Source organism: Pinus tabuliformis, chromosome 3_1 (genome assembly GCF_031772625.1).
Source record: "Pinus tabuliformis cultivar Carrire ecotype Pingquan chromosome 3_1, CPIR1, whole genome shotgun sequence".
In the NCBI taxonomy this organism is placed as follows: domain Eukaryota; kingdom Viridiplantae; phylum Streptophyta; class Pinopsida; order Pinales; family Pinaceae; genus Pinus; species Pinus tabuliformis.
The window spans coordinates 188,391,722-188,413,632 of record NC_142301.1 but is presented as its reverse complement, the minus strand read 5'-3'; the positions used below and the strand labels follow the sequence as shown (position 1 = coordinate 188,413,632).

The window sequence follows — 21,911 nt, the reverse complement described above, 5'->3', positions numbered from 1 at the left end:
AGAGGGAAGTCCAAGATCAAGCAGTGGGACAAAATGGTAAGCAAACTGAAAGCCAAGTTTTTTCTTAAAGACTATCATTTGAATCTTTTTAAGCAATTGAAAAATTTGAAACCAAAAGGAATGTCAGTTAAGGAGTCTATAGAAGAATTCTATAGATTAAGTATTAGCGCAGGGCATGTAGAAGATGATGTGGAAAAGATAGCTAGATATACAAATGGGTTAAGGCATGAGATACAAGATGAGTTTAGCTTGTTAAGTCTAAAAACAGTTGAGGATGCCTATCAAGCAAGTCCGAAGGCAGAGAAGAAAATATTGAGGAAGCAGAGTCAAAGGAACAAAGGAAAGAGCTCAGTGAGAGGAAGAGAAGCTGCCAAATCCAGGGGAACACATCATCAACATGAAGCAGGAAGCTCAAGTGGTAGACCACCACAGAGGGGTGAATCTAGCAGAGGAAGATTCGTGCCCAAAGGAAGAGGGTGAGGAAGAGATGTTAGGTGTTATACCTGTGGAGAATGGGGACACATGTCATGGGATTGTCCTCATAAAAAATCAACAAGCCAGAGGGGTGCAAATGTGGCTGAGGCAAAGCCAGAACCACCTCGACTTGTGGAGAAAGAAGAACCCCCTGAAGAAGGTGAATCACTGCTATTTAGAAGAACTTTGCTTAGAGAAGAGAAGAAGACTGGAGAACCTGCACAGAGGAAGAACTTGTTCAGAACCACTTGTAAATCAAAAGGTAAGTGTGGTAAGGTAATCATAGATAGTGGAAGCACTGAAAATCTTGTATCCACGGAGATGGTGGATAAGCTTGGATTAGCGAAGAGAGTACATCCTGCACCCTACAGAGTGTCTTGGTTGCAGAAGGGCCATCAAGTCATTGTGACAGAGCAATGTAATGTTGAAATGCAGATCGGTACATACAAAGACATAATCCTATGTGACATAATTCCCATGGACGTATGTCATATATTATTGGGGAGACCATGGCAATTTGACCAGAAAGCGATTCATGACGGGAGAAGAAACACCTATACCATAGAGAAGGATGGAAACAAGCACACGTTATTGCCATTGAAGAATGATGTTGATAAAGGATTGCCTAAAAACAGTATCATTTTGATAAGTGGTAAAGAATTGCTACAGGAGGTCGAAAAAAGCAAGGAGTTGCACTTCGCTATCGTAGGGAGGCCCAAGGTAATCTTAACGTCCACAAATTTAAATGATTTTCTTGAAGAAATTAAAGTTGTGTTAGATAATTTTATGGATATCATTGTGGATGAATTACCGAATGTATTACCACCGGTTAGAAGTGTTAGCCACCATATCGACTTAATACCAAGGGCAAGTCTGCCCAATAAAGCTGCATATAGACTAACTCCTCAAGAAAACGCAGAGGTTGCAAGGCAAGTATAGGAACTAATGGACAAGGGGCTGGTCAGAGAGAGTCTGAGCCTGTGTGCTATGCCAACAGCACTTAGTCTGAAGAAGGGAGGAGAATGGTGCATGTGCACAGATTCTAGAGCTATCAACAAGATAACAATCAGGTACAGATTTCCTTTGCCCAGAATGGATGATTTAATGGACTGTTTAAGTGGATCCAGATGCTTTACTAAGATAGATTTCAAGAGCAGGTATCATTAGATAAGGATTCGAGAAGGCGATGAGTGTAAAATTGCCTTCAAAACAAATAGTGGACTGTATGAGTGGTTAGTGATGCCTTCTGGGATCACTAATGCACCTAGCACGTTCATGAGACTAATGAACGAGATCTTGAAGGAATATTCAGGTAAATTTTTCATTGTTTACCTTGATGATATTCTAATTTTTAGCAAAAGTAAACAGGAGCATTTAGAACATCTTAAGTTGGTTCTGAGAACTCTATAGAGAGAGAAACTACTAATCAATTTGAAGAAGTGTAGTTTCATGAAGGAGGAGCTGGTGTACTTGGGATTTGTAGTTTCCAAAGAGGGCTTGAAGATGGATCCGGAGAAGGTACAAGCAATCCGAAATTGGCCTACTCCCAGAAGCATATTTGAGGTAAGAAGCTTCCATGGACTTGCTAGTTTTTACAGAAAATTATAAGAGGTTTTAGTCAAGTTTGTGCACCAATCCTTGAGACAATCAAGGAGGTCAATCAGCCATTTCAATGGACAGAAGTAGCAGACAGAAACTTTAATTTGCTAAAGAAGAAGATAACAGAAGAGCCAATCCTAGCATTGCCTAATTTTGAGAAAGTCTTTCAAGTAGAAACCGATGCAAGTGGAGTAGCACTTGGCGCGATACTGAGTTAAGAGCAAAGGCCAATAGCATATTTCAACGAGAAACTGAATGATGCGAAGAAGAAATATTCTTCTTATGAAAAGGAGTTCTATGCTATTGTGTAGGAATTGAAAAAGTGGAGGCATTACTTGCTACCTAAAGAATTCATCTTATATTCAGACAATCGCGCTTTATAGTTTATTAATAACTAGCCGAAGTTGAATCAGAAGCATGCCAAATGGGTAGAATTTCTGCAAAGTTTCACTTTTGTAATAAAGCATAAGAGTGGTAAGTCTAATAAAGTAGCAGATGCATTGAGCAGGGTAAGTTTTATTTTGCAAGAATTTAAAGTGGGTGTTGTAGGTTTTGAGGAAATGATAGAAATGTACAAGGATGATGAGGATTTTAGAGATATCTACACAACAGTTCGAAATCCAGTGAGCCATAACAGAAGTCAGTGGATCGACTACCTCATTCAAGGAGGACTATTATTTAAAAGCAACAAGTTATGTATTCCAAAATGTTCCATGAGGGACAACATCATCAAGGAAAAGCACAGTGGAGGGTTATCTAGTCATTTTGGACAAGATAAAACCATCGCTCAGGTGAATGCTTTTTATTATTGGCCAAAAATGCAAACTGATATTAAATATTTTGTTGAGAAATGCAAGGTATGTCAGCATGCCAAAGGAAGGAGTCAGAATATAGGACTGTATCAGCCATTTCCCATACCAGATCAATGGTTGGATGCAATTAACATGGACTTTGTTCTGGGATTGCCAAAAACAAAGAGAGGAAATGATTCTATTTATGTTGCAGTAGATAGGTTTTCTAAAATGGCACATTTTATTGCTTGTAGGAAAACTAGTGATGCAACATACATAGCTAATTTATTCTTTTCAGAGATTGTAAGATTGCATGGTTTACCTGTAAGTATTGTATCAGATCGAGATACCAAATTTGTGGGGCATTTTTGGAGGACACTTTGGAAGAAACTGGGAACTAACCTTAGTTTTAGTTCAGCATACCATCCTCGGACAGATGGACAAACTGAAGTAATGAACAGGAGCTTGGGGAATATACTAAGGAGTTTAGTATATCAGAATCCAAAATAGTGGGATTTGGCATTAGCTCAAGCTGAGTTCGCTTACAATGATACACCAAACCGAAGCACTAGAATGAGTCCATTTCAGATTGTCTTTGGAATGCATCCGAGAGGAGTGTATGAGCTTAGAGATTTGGGAAAATAGGAAGCCAGGAGTGCAAGTGCTGAAGATTTTGCCGAACAGATGCAGAGATTACAGGAAGAAGTCAAAGGCAAATTGCAGGAGAACAACAACAAATACAAGCAGAGAGAAGATCTGAAAAGAAGAGAAAAGGAGTTCCAAGTAGGAGATTTAGTAATGGCATATTTGAGGAAAGAGAGATTTCCTACTAAAACTTATAACAAGCTGAAAATGAAGAAGATAGGACCTTGTAAAATTAAAAGGAAATTTTCAGCCAATGCATATGAGATTGAGTTACCAGAAGGGATTGGCATATCCCCCATTTTTAATGTTGCAGACTTATATCCATTCAGAGAGGTAGAAACAGAGTTGCAGAAAGAAGATACAGGTGATGAAGTTCAAACCGTGAACTGGGAGGAACAGGTACCAAAAGCAGTCAAGAAAGAAGTAGAAGCTATCTTGGATTAAAGAGTATCCAAGAAAACCAGAGGGAAAACTTATTTCCAGTATTTAGTAAAATGGAAACAACAGCCAGTGGAATATTCCAGCTGGTTGACAGTAGCAGAACTACAGAAATATGGAGTAAGTCCTGACAGCTTGAAGGACAAGTCCTTTCTTCCCCGGGAGTCTGATGCAGGAGCATCGGGATTAGCCAACAATGTGAAAACTTGTTCACAAGTTGTGGCTAAACAGGGTGAAATTCATTGACTATTGGGTCAAAACTGGTTTTTACTGAGAGGGTTGGATCTCTCAACAATTTGTTATAATTCATTATTGTAATAAGTTAGAGACTATCTTAATTTAGATTTAGAGACAAAGTTGTTTGCATAGGTGTGAGAGAGAGCTATGAAATAGAGGATTTGTTGTTATATCTCTTAAGAATAGAAGATTGTTGTTAGATATTGTTAGAGGAATTATTTGAGTGATAAAAGGAGAAAAATGTAATGAGCGAGGATAGGAGAGACTTGGAGTGGAGCGAGTGCTCAGAGAGTGGGTGTGGATTGTGTGTTGTGGAAACAGAGGTCCTTTTCTTGTGTAATCTGGCCAAGGCCGAGACCCTATGTTTTATTTATGAACAAATCCAGTATTTTGTACAGCATTCTTTATTCAGCCCGTGGAGGTCTTGAATGATTGGCTTTCCTTTTAAAATCCATGTAGCTATGATCTGTCTGTGTTTTTTATATTTGTTAATGAAATTGTTGCAGTAAAGGATTAATCGGCGGCGCATTGCTTCGTTCTCGTTCCGTATGCAGAAATATCCAAAGTACACTAAGTATCAGCTAAAACACAATGAAACAGAAATTTGGACCTCAGGCGGTTATAGAGTGAAGTTTTATTGACATCGGGTCCATAGAACGCAATTGCATCGGGCCTTCGTATTTTCCTTGTTGCATCGCTGAAAGCATTAACAAGTCCAATTGCCGATATATATGTCGCATCGGCATATCGGGGTGGGGTTATATACATATTAAAGCGGCCATTGTAAATCACCGATTGCGATAGTAATATCACATTGAACTAAAGGGATAGCACTGATAGTTGGGGCCTTACACCTGCCAATCGCCGATATTGCGAATTTATCTGAGCCGTCTGATCGGCCAGATCTGGAATTGCAGCAATACACATATAATTATTGGTAAAGGCATTCAAGCACTATTTTCAATGTTTTAAAGGGTATATTGGGTCTCAAAAGGGAAAAGCATTATTTTTACACCTATTCAAAGGCTTTTGGGTTCCGATAGGAACAAAGGGAGTTTTAAAGCAAAAGGGGTGTTCGGCGGGGTGATTGTTGGGTTGTAAAGACCCATTGTGGGTTTTTGTTAAACCGTTGTTTCCGCAGCACCACAACAAATCTAAATCATATAGAGAGATCCCTCTCTGAAGTTGGAAGGGCTAGATCATAGCTTCCAAAGTCGGTTTATGGTTACCTCTGTGTTTCTCTCACAACCTTGGGAAATTACAGAGTGATAAAATTCTAGCAACCATACTAGGGACTTCGAACAAATCTTATATGAATTCAATTTTTCTGTGGTAAAATTTATTTTAGATCTTAAAGCTATTTCAAGTGTGTGACTATGAAATAGATCTTATTTAAGGATTTTTTCCACTTAAAAGTTGTAGATACTTTACATCTGTAAATATATTACTATAGATATGTCTCCTAAAAAGATATACACTAGAGCTAATCTAGATCCTAAACCACCAAAATTTGTATATAATCCTGAAAAAGGTCTCAGAAAGAAGAGTTCAACCAAGAGCCAAGCAAGTAATAATCCTCCACTCAGAGTTCATTCTATTCCTGAAAGTTTTGCGACCGTAGAAGAAATTGAATTTTATTTATCTTTTGAACATAGTCTTTTTCGTACTAAGTCTAAAAACTTTGTACCCTAAATTGTTTTTGATGAAAGAATTTTAAAACCTTAGATTTCAAAGAATCAACCTGTTAATCGAGACTCTGATGATGATGTCAGTAAAAAATTTAATAAGCTTGAAGTGTTGGTAACCGAATTAGATCAGACTATGCAGAAATCTCTTGAATCATCTAAACCTTCACCTTCTTCTTCTACTGCTTCATCACCAACCCCACCAGTAATTCCACCTAGTACTACTATCCCACCAGAGATTCCCCCTATTTCTACCCGCATCAAGAGATTCCCCCTATTTCTACTACCCCTCCAGAGATTCCACCTATTTCTACTACACCTCTAGTAATTACCCCTATCACCAGTGTACCCATTTCATCTACTATCCCTACCACCACTACACCAACACAACAAAGTACCATCCCACCCCCTTTAATACCTTCCATATCCACATCCATTGTAGTTACATATTCCTCTCATTTACCAATCATGGCAGCTCGTTATGCTCCCCTGGTCCTACCTGAACAACTTAATGCAATGCCACAATCTTATCAAAGTCAAATACCTCAATTTGATGGCATAGGGACAATCACTGCTCAACAACATATAGACAAAATGAATGATTATTTATATTTGAAAGATATTGATGATGATGATGTAAATATGAGACAATTTTCCCAAAGTCTCACAGGAGAAGTTAATAAATGCTTTAAAGAATTTCCATCTGCCTCTATCCCATATCTCACACAATTTCACCAAACTTTCCTCGGAAGATGGGAAGTAAATAAGAATCCTCTCCAAATCTTGGTTGAATATGAGAGTATAAAGAGAGCCCCTGTTGAAACTGTCCAAGGCTATTGCACTAGGTTCAATAACATTTACAACTCTATCCCAACTACAATACAACCCCCACCAGGACTAGCTCTGATCCAATTCCCAGATGGATTTGATCCAGACATGTATTACCAACTTAGGGAGAGGAATCCTGCCACCCTTAAGGAAATGAAGAGGAATACAGTTAGTGTAGAAGCAAATCTATTGGAAAAGCGAGCTAGGTTAAAGGCTGAGAGGAGAGTCACTATTAAAGAAGGACCTGCGTCTTCTTCAGCAGATGTTAAGCTAGATACCTTATTTAAAACCATCGAAATAATGATGGAAAGGATAACTTTATCTGATATGGATCCTCCAAGGGATAATCAAGGTGGTCTTCAAATTAGAAATCCTAATTTTAGAAAAAACCCACCTCAAATCCAACAGAGAGAACGGAGAGGCCAAACTAATCAACAACAAATTAGATATCCTTTCTAAGATAAATATGCACATGAAGAATCTGAGCTACCATAGGATCATGAATAAAATGAAATAAAATTATTTGAGGAAAGTTAAATTGACCACATTTTCTTAACCAAAGAGGAGCAAGATCTATTCTTGCTATCACAACCACAAGTCCTCCCTTTAGAGTCAAATGATTATAAATAAGGATACCAAAATGCTATCATGGAAGTGCATAGACAATATAATTTGAGAAGTAAAAAGGCTACTAAAATTCCTCCCAAGAAAATTTAGAATGACGCCCCTTCTACTAGCGAGTCAAAAGATGATTCTCAAAAGGAAACTTCTAAAAAAACAGGATCTATATATCAAAGAAATAGATAAACCTTAGATAGGTTTTAGTGTTGAAAATGAATTGGCCAAGGTGAAAATTTCTATTCCTCTCACTGAATTAATTAACAAGAATGCATATAGATCTCAAGTCATGAAGGCTATAAAGATAGGGGAAGGGATAAATATACTAAACTTAACTAATGACCAACATGAGTTGTTGTTTGGACGTCAAGTTGAAGGGAAGTCTCAAGATGGTAGTGTGCCACCTTTCTATATAAGTTTGGACATTCATGACAAAATTATGCATAATTCTATGCTTGATTCTGGTGCTTCGCACAATCTTATGCCTAGATCCATCATGGAGAAGCTACGATTAGACATAGCAAGACCTACAAATATTTATATTCTTTTGACTCCATTAAAGGGAGAAGCTTAGGTCTCATCAAAGATTTAAGTGTTACACTAGTCCAAAGACCAGAAAAGAGTTTGGTAATGGATATTCTAGTGGCAAACATACCTCCCAAGTATGGAATGATGCTATCAATATCATGGGGAGCAAAGTTACAGGATACTTTGCAAATGGACATGACCTATGCTACCATTCTCGTTTTTGGCCAACAGAGAAGGTTATATTGGGAAACATTAATGAAATATATGGTGATTTGTCAAGACAAACCAAATAATCACCCCCTATTCTCTGTGCATTCAGATATGGACTCCTTTATTTTTTATAATGATGAATGTGTATAGGAGGAAGTGTCATACTTGGAAGCTTAATTGAGTAAGACAGAGGATATAAAATTAGATACTGAGAAACCAGATGAAGAGGGAGAAGCCCTTTGTAATATGGATTTTGATGGGGCTGTGAGCAAGGAAGGAGAAGGGGTAGGTGTTTTCATCTCAAACAAACAAATAAATATAGCAAAGGGACATGCTTACAAGCTTAATTTCCAATGTACAAATAATATAGTTGAATATGAAGAATTGATTTTAGGACTGCAAATTTTGAAGAGGTTGGGAGCTAAAATAATTTATGTACATGGGGATTCTGAACTTATCATTAACCAAATTAAAGGTGAGTACTCGGCTAAACACCCTAGACTAAGAGCCTACATAAATGTTGTTTTACATTTTCTGCAATATTTTCCTAAATATCAATTGTCTGTCATTCCTAGAGGGAAAAAATCTTAGATGATGCTTTGGCAACTTCAGCTAGTACTTGTAAAATGCCATTCCATCCAAATAGAAAATATGAGGTGGAAGTAAAACACAGGCCAACTATTCCATATAATGTAAGATATTGATAGGTTTTTGGTAGTGATAAGCAGGTATAGAAAAATTTATAGTTGAAAGAAGAGTTTGAGTGTGTACATATTGATGCAGATAATGATGTAGATGAGAATATGAATGAAAAAGTGTTGAATGAGACCGATGAAAATTTAGAGGCACTTGAGGTCCTACAATTGGAAGACAATGTGTTACCATGAGGATTAGTGCCATTAGAAGAGTTGTTTGACTTTAACGATGTAGACAAAAATGCAAAAATAGAAGCAATTAAATTAAATTAAATTAGCTTTATAACAAAATCAAATTTATTTAACGATAAATTTTATTCAGACTTCTATGCAAATTGACTAGCAATATTTGAAACATGGAGACATGCATTATTTGTTATTAAAATATTGCCAATAATGTAATAGATCTAACGATATTCGCAAGATAGAAATATCTTAGTGATTGTGCCATGTCGAAGTGTGAAGTATGTGAGTGGGAAGTTTTATGTTCCTTGTTCCACACACCATCCTTCTGCACGTATTTGAAAGTGTTATGTTGTCATTTCCAAACAATAGAACGGACTTCTGACCCAATTGTAATATCTATTATTTAATAATGTTGAATCTAATGACTACTATATATAGCATGTATACAGAAGTCGTTGCACGAAGGAATTTGGAGGCGGCTTCTCAAACAAATCATCTGTGGAGAACAAATGCATGTGCGTAGAGCTTGAAGTAGGTGTTCAGAAATGGTTGTGCATGTGCTGAGGTGGCTATTTAGAACAAGTGTGTTCATAGGTGGTTGTTCGGAGGAAGCAATGTTGTTGAGTACAAAAGTCCCTAAGCGAAGGTGATTATGCATGTGCAGAAGTGGTCGCGCAGTGAAAGTTGAAGCTCTGCACAAGGCCCAACTAATACAATTATTATTTAAGAATGTTAAATCATAATAAATATACAAATCCTTTCTGAATTATTATCCAAGAACATATTTCATAAGCTAACAACTTCAAATGTCAATGATTGACTTAAAGGCAGTATTGATTACAGAAGTAGTTGTGCGGAGGTGGTTGTACTTGTGCAGAAGTGGATGCATAGTGAAAGAAGAATCTCCTCATAAGAAAAGCTCTGCACAAGTAGAGTAAATATTTCAAGGCTTATTTCTTAGCATCGACTCCCCAGTTATTCATTTATTTCAAAGCATGTAAAATTAAGCATTTAGGATCACATGGCGTTGATTTTTTTTCTTTTTTTCGAAAGAAATGTTTGTAAACTAAACATTCATAAACAAATGGTATTTAAAGCTTTTAAATAGTGTACGAATATTTGCATGTAACGCAATGTTCAAAGCTTTTCTTGTGCATATATTTTCCACACAATCAAAGCTCTGCACAAATCTTGTATTCTAGTTGTTGTTTTACTTGATTGTAATGAGCATGTGTGTCAATTAAACTACCTGTTGAAGCTTGTGTGTAAATATTTCATTATGTGGATACCTTTCATTGTGGAGACAAATTTGTAAGGAGACTTTGCATTCCTTGCACTCTGCATAATCTTTAATCAATTAATTATTGATAGCAGGAGAGGCAGAGACTTTGTTGCATCACAACTATTAATCTCATTAAGTTTGTAATGTGGGTGAAATGATGGAAATGACTTGCATACATATACATGAAAAGGTTATTTATCATTACATTATTATGACCATTATGAAAATATGCATGCAAGTTTTTGAAAAGGAACTCTCTATTCCAAAGTTTAACTTTCCACTGCTTAAGAGGAGGAAGAGTACTAACCTGTTTTTTCCTATGAGGAGGAAGAGAAAATTTGAAATGAAGTGGTTGGGTCCTTAGGAAACATGGAATATACTGGTATAAAGTTTTCTAGTTGAGAAATCATCTCTACAACCTAGCTCATGGAAGGTCTCTCATCATTTTCTTGCTCCATTCATAGTTGTGCTCAATCCCTCTCCCTTTCCTCATCATTGCAAACACCCACTGCACCAAATATCTATAATTTTGGATGATTGAACCAGATAATGATATTTTTCTATTTATAATCTCTAAAAAACAAATCCCAAAGCTATAAACATACACCTTATTTGTGATTGGAAGATTCATTATCCACTCTTCTGTTAAGTAGCCTCGCTAATGACTACTATATATAACATGTATACAGAAGTGGTTGTGATGAGCCCCAAAAATGGGTAATTAAAAGGGCTCATTTTGCCTCCTAACTTAGTTTAATCCATCATTCTCATTAGTTTATTACATGTTTTTGATTATATTTTATGGTAATGAAATGAGTTGGGTTGGTCATTATGCCTTGAAGTCTAATGTGTGCTTAATGCAGATTTTTGGTCAATTTTGGAGACAAAGTCAAAGGTTTAATGAGCGTTTGGCAGCAAATATTCGAAGAAGACGAGGGAGAGGATTTGTAGGAGGGTGTCTTCCTCATTTATGACTCCCTCCTACAGAAAGCTCGGAGCACAAGCAGCCACATCAATGCATCAAAGAGGCAGCCGAGCAAGTGAAGAATAATTGTTGTCTATCTCAAGTCTTGGGAGCCAAGCCTCCTTGATTTTAGGGGAGCTATCGGGAGCTCTAGTTGTATAAGTAGAGAGGCCTAGGGCCTCATTAAGTTGTTGGATGTTAGTCAAATTTTCGCACTTTTGTTGCAGCTTTTGCTCAACTCATTTCGAGCTTACTTTTGTGGACAGTTTCATGTAATGTGACTATTATTTTGATAATGAAGATGAAATATTTTCTGAGCCAGCACTAAGTTACTTCAGAGGGCTGAAGATCTTGGGTTAGGGCCCAACCCAAGCTGCCAAACACCTCTTGTTTTGTATTTATATGTTTTGTTGCAGTTTATGAATTAGTTGTAGTTAGATAGATTTATTTCCTGGTTAGAATAGGTTGCTTTTGGTGATTTACATAGCTGTTTTCATCTCAATTTGTTGAAGTAGGTTAAATAGTGTTAGAAGAAAGATGAAAAAAGGCAATCAACATAGCATTGACCTCCTTTCCTCCCTTTGGGACCATGAGCTGAGGTCAAGACCCTCTTGCTGCCACAAAAACACAGTTTTGCCTTCTCCATGCAATTTATGGTATTATAGTTTGATTTAGAGGTTAATGCTTTGCTTCAGATCCATTTTTCCATGCTCATTTCTGTTTTTGTAGTAAATCTCTTTCCATGCTTTCCTTTCCATATAGCATTGTTCAACATTTTATTCTCCTCGATGAGAATTTAGGTTAACATGAAATACAGTTCTGTTTTTTGGTGCAGCTAGTTTCTTTGCTTGCTCAGTTTCAGAGTTTGATTTGCAGCTCTCTTGTAGTACATATCTGCTCATAATAAGTCAATAAATTAGCCATCACCATCTCTCTTTGCTACATGTTCCACAGGTCATTCACACCCCTCATAAATCTGCCCTAATTTTCTACACTTTTCTCATAAACTTTCCTCTCGTCCCTTGAACAAATCCAACCTGCATTCTCTTCCCTAATCCTCCTTGACGAACCCCAAACACCTTAACACATCCTTCTAGCCTTCAGATAACCTTTCCAACCATTTTCCCACCTTTAAAATATCTAAAATAGCCCGCGGCATCCTCTTCTAGATCCTCTTGTAGACCTCCTGTAGATCCCCTACAGCTTCCTGTAGAATTTCCTATAGGTGAATTTTTGAAGTATGATTGTAGGGAAAGCCTCCAAAAGGTTACCAAAGTCCTCCTAGGAACCCTCCACACCTTTCTTTACCTCTAAAAATCCAAAAGTCGCCCTCCATTGCCACCTAATCGCTGCCACATCCACAAACAAATAAATTACATGCATGACAATTTCACATAAAATACATAAAAACCCAAAAATATGTTTTTTTCTCATTTCCTTCTCGAAATAGCTTGAATAGGTGTTGTTTACTTCCTAAGTAGGTAATGGCATTCATTTTATGGTTTTTCATCTCTCTTTTTGCAAAAGTAGGGTTAGTTGGTTAATTAGGGTTTTCTAGGGTTACTTCATATTTCAGTCTTCCTTCTCTTTCTGCAAGTAGAGTAGCGTCTGTAGAGTAAGCTTTTCTTTCTTTCATCACATATAAAACTTCTTCTGGAATTCATAGAAGTTGGATAAAGCTCCTAGTGATCTTGCGCCAGCTAACCAAGTGACAGCCTACAGTAAGAACTAGTACTTGTGCATACAGCACTGTCGCTTCCAAGTTTGTTACGAACTACCGGGTTGATAAAAGTAAAGTAGGAAGTCCCAGGAGTTGCAACATTATTGCTGCAATACTAGTGCTCACCACTTTTTGGCGTCGTTTCCGGGGAAGTGTCAAAGTATTGTGTGACTACTGCTTTTCTTCTATTTCCTACTGCAACATTCTACTAAGTAGTTTATTTCAACAAAAGTAGAGTAGTTGTTTCTTTCAGTTTCTGCATTTCCTTGCTTTCATTTCAATTCTGCAATTTCCATTTCAGAGAAAGTAGATTAGCCATTTCCTTTCTTTCATTTCAATTCTCCAATTTATTTTTAGCAAGTTCATTTTAGTAGTTGCAATTTGCGCTGGTTCATGGGGTTACCTGGCAATAGCATCACAACTTGGTCTCAGATGCAGCAAGCCTTTAATAACAAATATCGAGACTACTGTAGGTCAAAATATACCAAGGAAGAAATCTTCTGAACGACCATGGGAAGTGATGAATCATTGGAAGATTATGAAGAGAGGTTCCAGCTCAGTTATAAAAGGGCCAGGTGCACACTTAACCATGAATCGCTGAAGTTGGTCCTCCTCAGGGGAATTCCGGAAGACCTTCTAGACACCCTCCATCTATTGGCTAGGGGAGACATCTACCAACTACCTTATGAAGACATAAATACTGTTTTTAGAAACCATTCTAGGGTAGCTAGAAAGAGAGGTAGAGGGAGTCAATCCATAGCCAGTACCTCCTCATCTAGTTCATCCCTCAAAGATGAACTTGGAAACATGCTGGGAGACTTCAAGAGTGAGATGTTGCATAATCTTGCCATGCAAATGGATACCTTGCATATCAAAAGGAAACAAGAGGAAGCAGAGAGGGCTTTGGCCATTTTTTGTCCTAGGTGCACCAGAAGGCATCCTAGGAACGAATGTCCATTGAACTCTATAGAGGTTTGTTCAGTCTATGAAGAATATCATTCTACAGATAAGTGCCCTTCATTGCCTGGACTTAAAGCTATACACCAAGGGGCAAAGGAGCCACTGAACCACTCAACTTCATGAACCAAAGGAGACTGCATGGACCTAGACCATACCAGTAAGGAATGCAAGGGACTTCTCAGGCATACTACAACCCTAATCAAGCCACTTCCATACCTTCTTGGGGTCCCCCTGCTCATCCTTCCTGGTCCACCCCTCCTCCTTGTTCATATCCATCTCAATATCATGCCCAACCAGTCGCTCATTCATTTCACTCCTATGCTTAGCCATAACCTCAGTGGAATGCATCTCCTTAGGGGTGGAGGCCGCAGTACAACTCTCCTCCAGCTCTTTTGCCTCCACCACCTGCTCAACCACAACCATTGCCTCCTGCTCCACCAGGGCAACCCAAAATGCCTGCTCAACTGAACCCGAACCCAAACAACGGACAGGCTCAGCAAATATATAGTGGGGAACATCATGCCCAACCTATGTTGTGGAGTTTCAGGAGATTAACTTGCAATCTGGGAAGGTTCTCCCAGATAGCCAACCTCCCCCTAAGGAGGATAAGGAAGATAAAGAGGAAAGTGAACCAAAATCAATTCCACCCTTTCCTGAGAGATTATCTGGGACAACACAACCCACCCCAGAAGAATCTGAACTTCTAGGAGAATTTAAACAATTATGTGTAAAGATACCACTTCTCCAAGCTATAAAGGATGTGCCTATATACAATAAGATGATCAAAGAGAAGTTCTTCAAGCATCTAGGTAGGCACAAAAGAGATGCCCCAACTGTCAATGTCATAGGACAACTGTCCGACCTGATGTTGGGGTAGGTAATCTGTCTGAAATATCTAGACCTTGGAAGCCCAGTAGTTGATATCCACATCAATGGCACCATGATCCCACATACCTTGATTGGTCTGGGAGCTGCCATTAATGTGATGACAAAGGACACCATGCTCAAGCTCAAACTCCAGGGCTCCTTGAGGAAGATCATGACAGTACTGCAGTTACCAGCCTGCTCCACCGTGACCCTTGAAGGGATTGTGGAGGATGTGGTGGTCTCCATTGATTCTTGGGAGTACCCTACTGATTTCTTTGTTCTCCAGTCGAAGGCAAAGCTCACTAGGTATCCTCTCATCCTGGGAAGACCCTTGTTGGCCACTTCGATGCTTACATTAGTTGTCGGGCTGGGAACATGACCATCAAGAACGGGCATATGTCCAAGCAGCTAGTCCTATACCCTCCTGCCCAACCCCTGCTAGAACATGATCTACCTCTCTAGTTGGAGGAGGATGAGGATGAAGTCTATTCTGCACCACTGTGTACATTAGAAACTGTCATAGGGGGAACCACAAAATGAGGATGATATCATTGAAAATTTAATTCAGAATCCACCCCCCAGTATTTTTCCATTAGAAGATCTAGTGAAAGAAACCCAAGACAATCCCTTAACTGATCTCTGTGTGGCCGACCCAACCTCTCTTCGTGTTAAGAATATAGAGTTTGACCCAGAAAGAACATTGAAAATAAACTCATCCCTATCCACTTCCTAGGAGAAGGAACTGTGTAGCTTATTGAGAAAACATTTAGATGCCTTCGCCTGGAGCTATAAGGAGATGAAGGGAGTGCACCCTTCAGTTTGTACTCATCACATATACATTAAGGAAGATTGCAAACCAGTTAGACAACCTCAAAGGAGGATGAATCCAGCCCTTAAAGACATTGTCAAGGAAGAATTGCAAAAGTTACTGGATGCAGGATTCATCTACCCCATCTCTGACAGTGAATGGGTCTCTCCTTTGGTGCTAGTTCCAAAGAAAAATGGTAAGTGGAGAATCTGTGTCGATTATCGGGAACTGAACAAGGCCACTAAAAAGGACCATTTTCCTTTGTCTTTCATAGATCAAGTGTTAGATGGTCTGGCGGGGAAAAAGATTTTATCCTTCCTAGATGGGTTGAGTGGATATAATCAGATCCAAATCAGCCTGGAAGACCAAGATAAGACCATTTTCACTTGTCCTTGGGGTACCTTTGCATATCAGGTCCTTCCCTTTGGTTTGTGCAGTGCTCCTGCCACTTTCTAGAGAGTAGTATTGAGTATATTTTTTGAACTGGTTCATGATGCAGTGAAAATATATGGATGATTTTACTCGTTATGGTTCTAACTTCCAAGAAGCTTTATTGAACCTAGGAAAAGTTTTGGACAAGTGTATTGAAATTAACCTATCCCTCAGTCCGGAAAAATGCGAATTCTGGATGATTGAAGGGATTGTGCTAGGTCATGCAATATCCCAACAAGGATTGTAGGTGGACCCCAACAAAATTTCCATCATCCAAAGGGTCCCACCTCCTCAAAAGGTGAGAGATGTCCGAAATTTCCTAGGCTTAGTGGGATATTATAGAAGATTCATTAAAGATTTCAGTAAGTTTGGTCTTTTGGGAAAAGATGTCGAGTTCATATGGACTGAAAACTGTCAAGAAGCCCTAGATACCTTGAAAAGCAAACTTGTGACTACCCCAATTTTGAGAGGCCCAAATTGGGCCCTACCCTTCCACATTCACACAGATGCCTCGAACAAAGCAATAGGAGTAGCCTTAGGGCAAGTTGATGAAAAGTTACCTTATGCCATATACTTTATAAGTAAAAATTTGTCCAAGGCAGAGTTAAACTACACGGTAACCAAGAAGGAAATCCTAGCTATAGTACATTCCTTAAATAAATTCAAACATTGCATCACAGGCTATCAAAACTTTGTACACACTGATCATGTTGCAATTAGGTATTTAATGAACAAACCAGATGTAAATGCTTGCATTATTAGGTGGTTGCTTTTATTGCAGCAGTTTGATCTAACCATTGTTGATAAGCCTGGTAAAGAAAATGTTGTTGCTGACTTTTTGTCTAGGGTAAATCTGCCTGCAGGTGAGGAAGGAATGGTGGATGATCAAATGCCTGATGAACACCTATTTGCTATCTCAGTACTCTCTCCATGGTTTGTCGATATAGCAAATTACTTTGTTTCAGCACAGTTCCCACCACACCTGTCCTCAAAAGAGAAGAGCAAGATCGTGAGGAAAAGAACCCCTTTCACTTGGATTGGGGGCAATCTCTTCAAACTTGGCCCAGATCAGATCTTGAGAAGACGTGTCAGGGAGGAGGAAGTTTTTGACATTCTCCTGACCTATCATGACGAGCCTTGTGGAGGCCATTTTGCAGCAAAAAGGATTGCATTCAAAATTTTGCAAGTAGGTTACTATTGGCCCACTCTTCATCAAGGTGTGAAGAGATATATCAACCAATGTGATCAGTGCCAAAGGATGGGGAAACCTACTCCAAAGGATGAGATGCCCATGTAGCCTCAAGTGACTTTTGAGCCATTTGAGAAGTGGGGCATGGACTTTGTGGGTCCTATCAACCCTCCTTCAAAACAGAAACAATACATCATTGTGTGCACCGACTATCTGACAAAATGGGCAGAGACAAAAGAAATCAAGGCAGCAATAGAAGAAAGAGTAGCTGAGTTTTTGAGAGAAAACATATTCTACAAGTTCGGGTATCCAAGAGAACTGGTTACAAATCAAGGCAGTCAGTTCACTTCCAATTTGATTGAAGACCTGCTCACACATCATAAAATCAAGCACAGGACTTCCACCCCTTACCATCCACAAGCCAATGGACAGGTGGAAGTCACTAACAGAGCTTTGGAAGGAATTCTGACCAAGGTAGTGAGCAACAGCAGAAAAGATTGGGCAGATAGACTAGTTGAGGCCACTTGGGCCTACAACACAACATGGAAGACCACCATAGGGTTCACCCCCTATGAACTGGTCTATGGGAAGAAGGCTTTGCTGTCAATAGAGTTTGAATACAATACACTAAGGATGGCAGCTCAGCTGGACCTAGACCTCAGCCATGCACAGAAGGAAAGACTACTCCAGCTCAATGGATTGGATGAACAGAGATTGCAGGCCCTTCTCCACACAGAGGTAATCTAGCTTCAGAGGAAGATATGGCATGACAAAAATATCAAGGAGAAGAAATTCCAAGAAGGCAATTGGGCGCTGCTCTATGACTCAAGATATAAAGACTTCAAAGGCAAGCTGAGGACAAGATGGCTGGGACCCTACACTATAGAGAAATGCAATGACAATGGTTCAGTTCTGATCAGAACCATTGATGAGGAAGCCATCCCCATGCTTGTCAATGGGCATAGGTTGAAAATTTACAAGAAGCCCCTCTCCAAGCAAGAGTTCATTGAAGATCTGAATAAGACAGTGTTGGTAGTGGAGCAAGTCTCAGCCTCCACTCCACCCACTCACTGAAGAAAAAGAAAAAATAATAAGGACTCAAATGAAAACCTCTATGAGGCACTTGAGTCCCATCATTAGGTTGAAAACCTCTTTTGAGGTGGCCCAGTGATGACAAAAACAAAAAAAGAGAGAAAATAAGATCCCTGGGTGAAAACCTCCCTTGGAGGCGCCCAGGGCAGGTAAGTAGGGTGAAAACCTCTTGGAGGCACCCTAGTTGTCTTTTCAAAAAAAAAAAAAGAGAAACAAGAAGAGGAAGTTGACTTTTAAAATGCATTGCAGGTTACAGGTGGACCACAGGAAGCAAAAAGGAGATGCCACAAAGCCTATTACACATCCTCTACACTCTTCTCCATCACTCCTGACCTTTCTTCCACCTCTCTGTGTTTTTTTCTGAAGACTGTGTATCCTACAGGAGGCCCTATGTGTTCTATAAGAGGCTCCTGTAGAAATCACAGAGAGCTCGAAATGGAATTTAAAAATAGTTTGAGGAGATGGGAATTTTCATAAAGAGCATGTAGGCCATCCTACAACTATCCACCATCCTAACCCTCCATCCCACACCTGCACCACCTCATTTCCATTGATTTCTTTCCTTCCTGCAGAAAAAAACACAGAAACCAGTTTTAAAAAAATAAGGAAATAAAAAGAACAACACCTCCAAAACTCACCTGCAGCTTACCAAATCCCTCTCCAACACCATCAGTATCTCTAGTAGCATCCTCATGGCCCCCAGCACAAGAATCAGCTAAAAATTTTAGAGGGAGAAGCAGCTACAGGAGCTCCTGTAGGATTTCCTGTAGCAGTTGATCCCCTTAAAATCAAGCTCCAGTAGTAAAATAGGTGTAGCCACAGGAATGTAGAGGATGTCTGAAGCAAGATTCAGTCAAGGGTACCTGTACAAAAAAAACAAGCCACATATCAAGGAGCAAAAAGCATATAGCAGAAGGGATACAGGCATGCAACACTGAAATCCGAGCATGCAGCAACAACAGAACCAAGTAGCACCGTAGCACGAACATTCAACCTGCAGGTAAGTGTCTAACCCTCTCCTCTATTGCATCTATATAATTCAAAAATTGCATGAACGAATGAGATGGTTAGGGTTAAACCAGAAAGGTGGCCAGTTAACTGGCCACCCTCATCTAGTTCGACTGCGCTCATCCGGAGATCCCACCACACGTGTGCCTAGTCAACTCACAGAAAATCCAAAAGACAGGTAGTGGCGGGTGTATAAACTCCGATGCAAATGATGGGAAGTGATTGCAGGCAGAAGTCATGAGGAGTCATGATGACATAGCAGTGGGGACCAATGGTCCGAATAATGGCAATGTACCCTTTTTTCCAACTCACATCATTGCCGGAAATATCTCAAAATAGACATAAGTACTCCCCCTCGAACTCCTCCACCACCTTTGTTTCCATTTCATCATTGTCCCCATAGCTGCAGCAAGCTCCATACCACCTCCATAGCCTGGAAACCATCATTCTCTGTCATTTTCAGTCCTCCTACTCCTATCAACATTCAATAGGAGCATTATCGGGTTCTATAGGAGAATTATCGAGTTCTACAGGAGCACCTACAGCGAGTTCTATAGGAGGGGTTGTTAGGGTCCCACCCTAACCCCCTTATTTATGTCATGGGATCACGTCATAGTCAAGATTCAATAAAGCCCATATTAATATTTGCAAGTGGTTAACCCGCAATTAATGACGGGACCACAGTTAGTTGCAAATGGGCGGTAGTATTAGATAGATGGTATTAATAAAACCCACGGTATTGGCCCGTGGTATTGCATGTATGAGTCATATATAAAGGATAGAGACTCCCTGCGAGGAGTATCGTGTCTTGTTTTGTAATCGAGCTCTGCTCTATTGGAGGTTTCCCCCTTGAAGAGGCCTGTGAACATTTGTCTCTGAATAATAAAATCATTGCTATTCTGTGCTCTGGGTATATTTTCTTCGCATATTCTGTGTTCTCGGTATCTTTTCTTCGCAAATTCTATGTTTGGGTATTACTTTGCAGGTTAAGAGCATAACAAGTGGTATCAGAGCACTTTCCAGGGCTCGGTGGGATCTCCAAATTTTAGCAAAATGTTTTTTTGGCTAGAGACGTGTTCCAGCGTCTTTAAACCACGGGATCTGTCGTTAAGTGCATAAACCTGCAGATTTGGGGAGGCATGCACGCAGGAAATACAAGAGGTGGTCACGTTTGTTGGACTCCCTTGTAACCCCTGTGGGTACCCCTTCGAGTAGTAGCGCATTAGACAAAACCGCACACGGACTGTCTTCCACGTACCCTCTGGGTTTATAGGAAGCCCCCTAGCTCCCTTGAAACCTCACCATAGATAAACCTTCGGCCGTCTTGTGGCTACAGTACACTGAGAACATCACTCGGAGAGATTACTCGCCCGTACGATAGGGTAGTCGGGTTGTACGGCTAAGGGTACGGTCGATCCTCCTTAGTTAGAGCCCTGAAACATTGGGCCGAGTACTACTGTCAGACCCTTATGTATATTGCGATCTGTAGCACCTGACACTCCTCAAGACCATAGTTCCCTTTCTATCGGGGGATCACACATCACCTATTCCAGATCAGCAAGTGCAGCAGCAGCCGACATCAGTCCCGCAGCTCCATCAGATCAGCAACAGCAGTTGTTCCACCATTCAGATCTCTCAGATCCACCAGATCGGAGTAGTTGTGAAGGGTTCCTGTCCCTGGATATAATTTTCGCAGGACTTTTGGCGGCATTGACATTCTGAGGATTTGGCGACTGCAGTATTGATCAGGAAGGAGTAAAACTCCGTTAGGAGTTTTCCAAAAAAAAAAAAAAAAAAGTCTGAGATCTTCCGGGGCGCTTATTGGTGACCTAGCCCATCAGAATCAGGACGACGAGCTGAGCAAGGTGGTACCATTCAATTTCTTAGTAAAAAAATTTTAGGCGGTCCCAATTTTTCATCAGGTTGGTGTATGGTAGAAACTCGCGCTCAAGCGATGGCCAATGAAAGGATCGACAAAATTGAAGACCATGTGAACTCCCTCCAAACTGCGGTGAAGAATATCGAACTTGTGCTTAAAGGAATAAGTCACCAGATACATGATGCGCTCCCAAAGGGCAAGGAGCCAGCCCACGAGGAGGCGTATAATGGCCAGGAATACCATGAGGGTGAGTCTAGCCACTCTCCTCATGTCTGGCACACCCAGTCAGCGACCTCCCAAGTTGGATATGCATAAATTTGACGGTTCTCACACGTCCGCATGGCTAGCACAAATGGAGCAGTATTTCCAATTGAATCATATCATAGATGAGGGGACTAAGCTTATGGTGGGCACCATGTACTTGGACAATGAACGATGGCAATGGAAGGAATGGCATCAGCGTTGCAATGGACATTTTCAGAATTGGGCCCAATTTGCCAAAACTCTTCGCAGTCGCTTTGAACAGGAAGACTCTTTTTTGGGGCGTCTCACTAAGCTCCGACAGACGGGTACAGTGGAGGAATATATTACTGCTTTTGAAGCCTTAGCCTTCCGCACTAGGGGTCTCACAGATGAGTTCTACATGGAATGCTTTATCAGCGGTCTTAAAGAAGCCATCAAAGCTCAGGTTCTACTCCACCACCCTCCCACATGGACAGAGGCTTGCCAGGTAGCCCGTAAGGTGGAACGTGCATTAACAGCCCAATCCAGCCGCC

The 21,911-nt window shown here is 40.0% G+C and overlaps 1 protein-coding gene and 1 pseudogene across 2 annotated transcripts in view; one reads left to right on the top strand and one right to left on the bottom strand.

Annotated features, from left to right (window-relative positions):
- LOC149186432 (putative receptor protein kinase ZmPK1) overlaps positions 1–21,911 on the bottom strand; it is a 292,721-nt pseudogene that overhangs the window by 152,188 nt on the left and 118,622 nt on the right. The gene's annotated exons all lie outside the window — the stretch shown is intronic.
- LOC149186436 (uncharacterized) lies at positions 796–1,413 on the top strand. Its single transcript, XM_089409340.1, has one exon. The coding sequence runs from the start codon at positions 796–798 to the stop codon at positions 1,411–1,413; it is 618 nt and encodes a 205-aa protein (XP_089265466.1).

What these genes read in the sequence shown, in the direction of transcription:
- LOC149186436 (XM_089409340.1), top strand. Translation starts at nt 796, where the DNA reads ATGGTGGATAAGCTTGGATTAGCGAAGAGAGTACATCCTGCACCCTAC.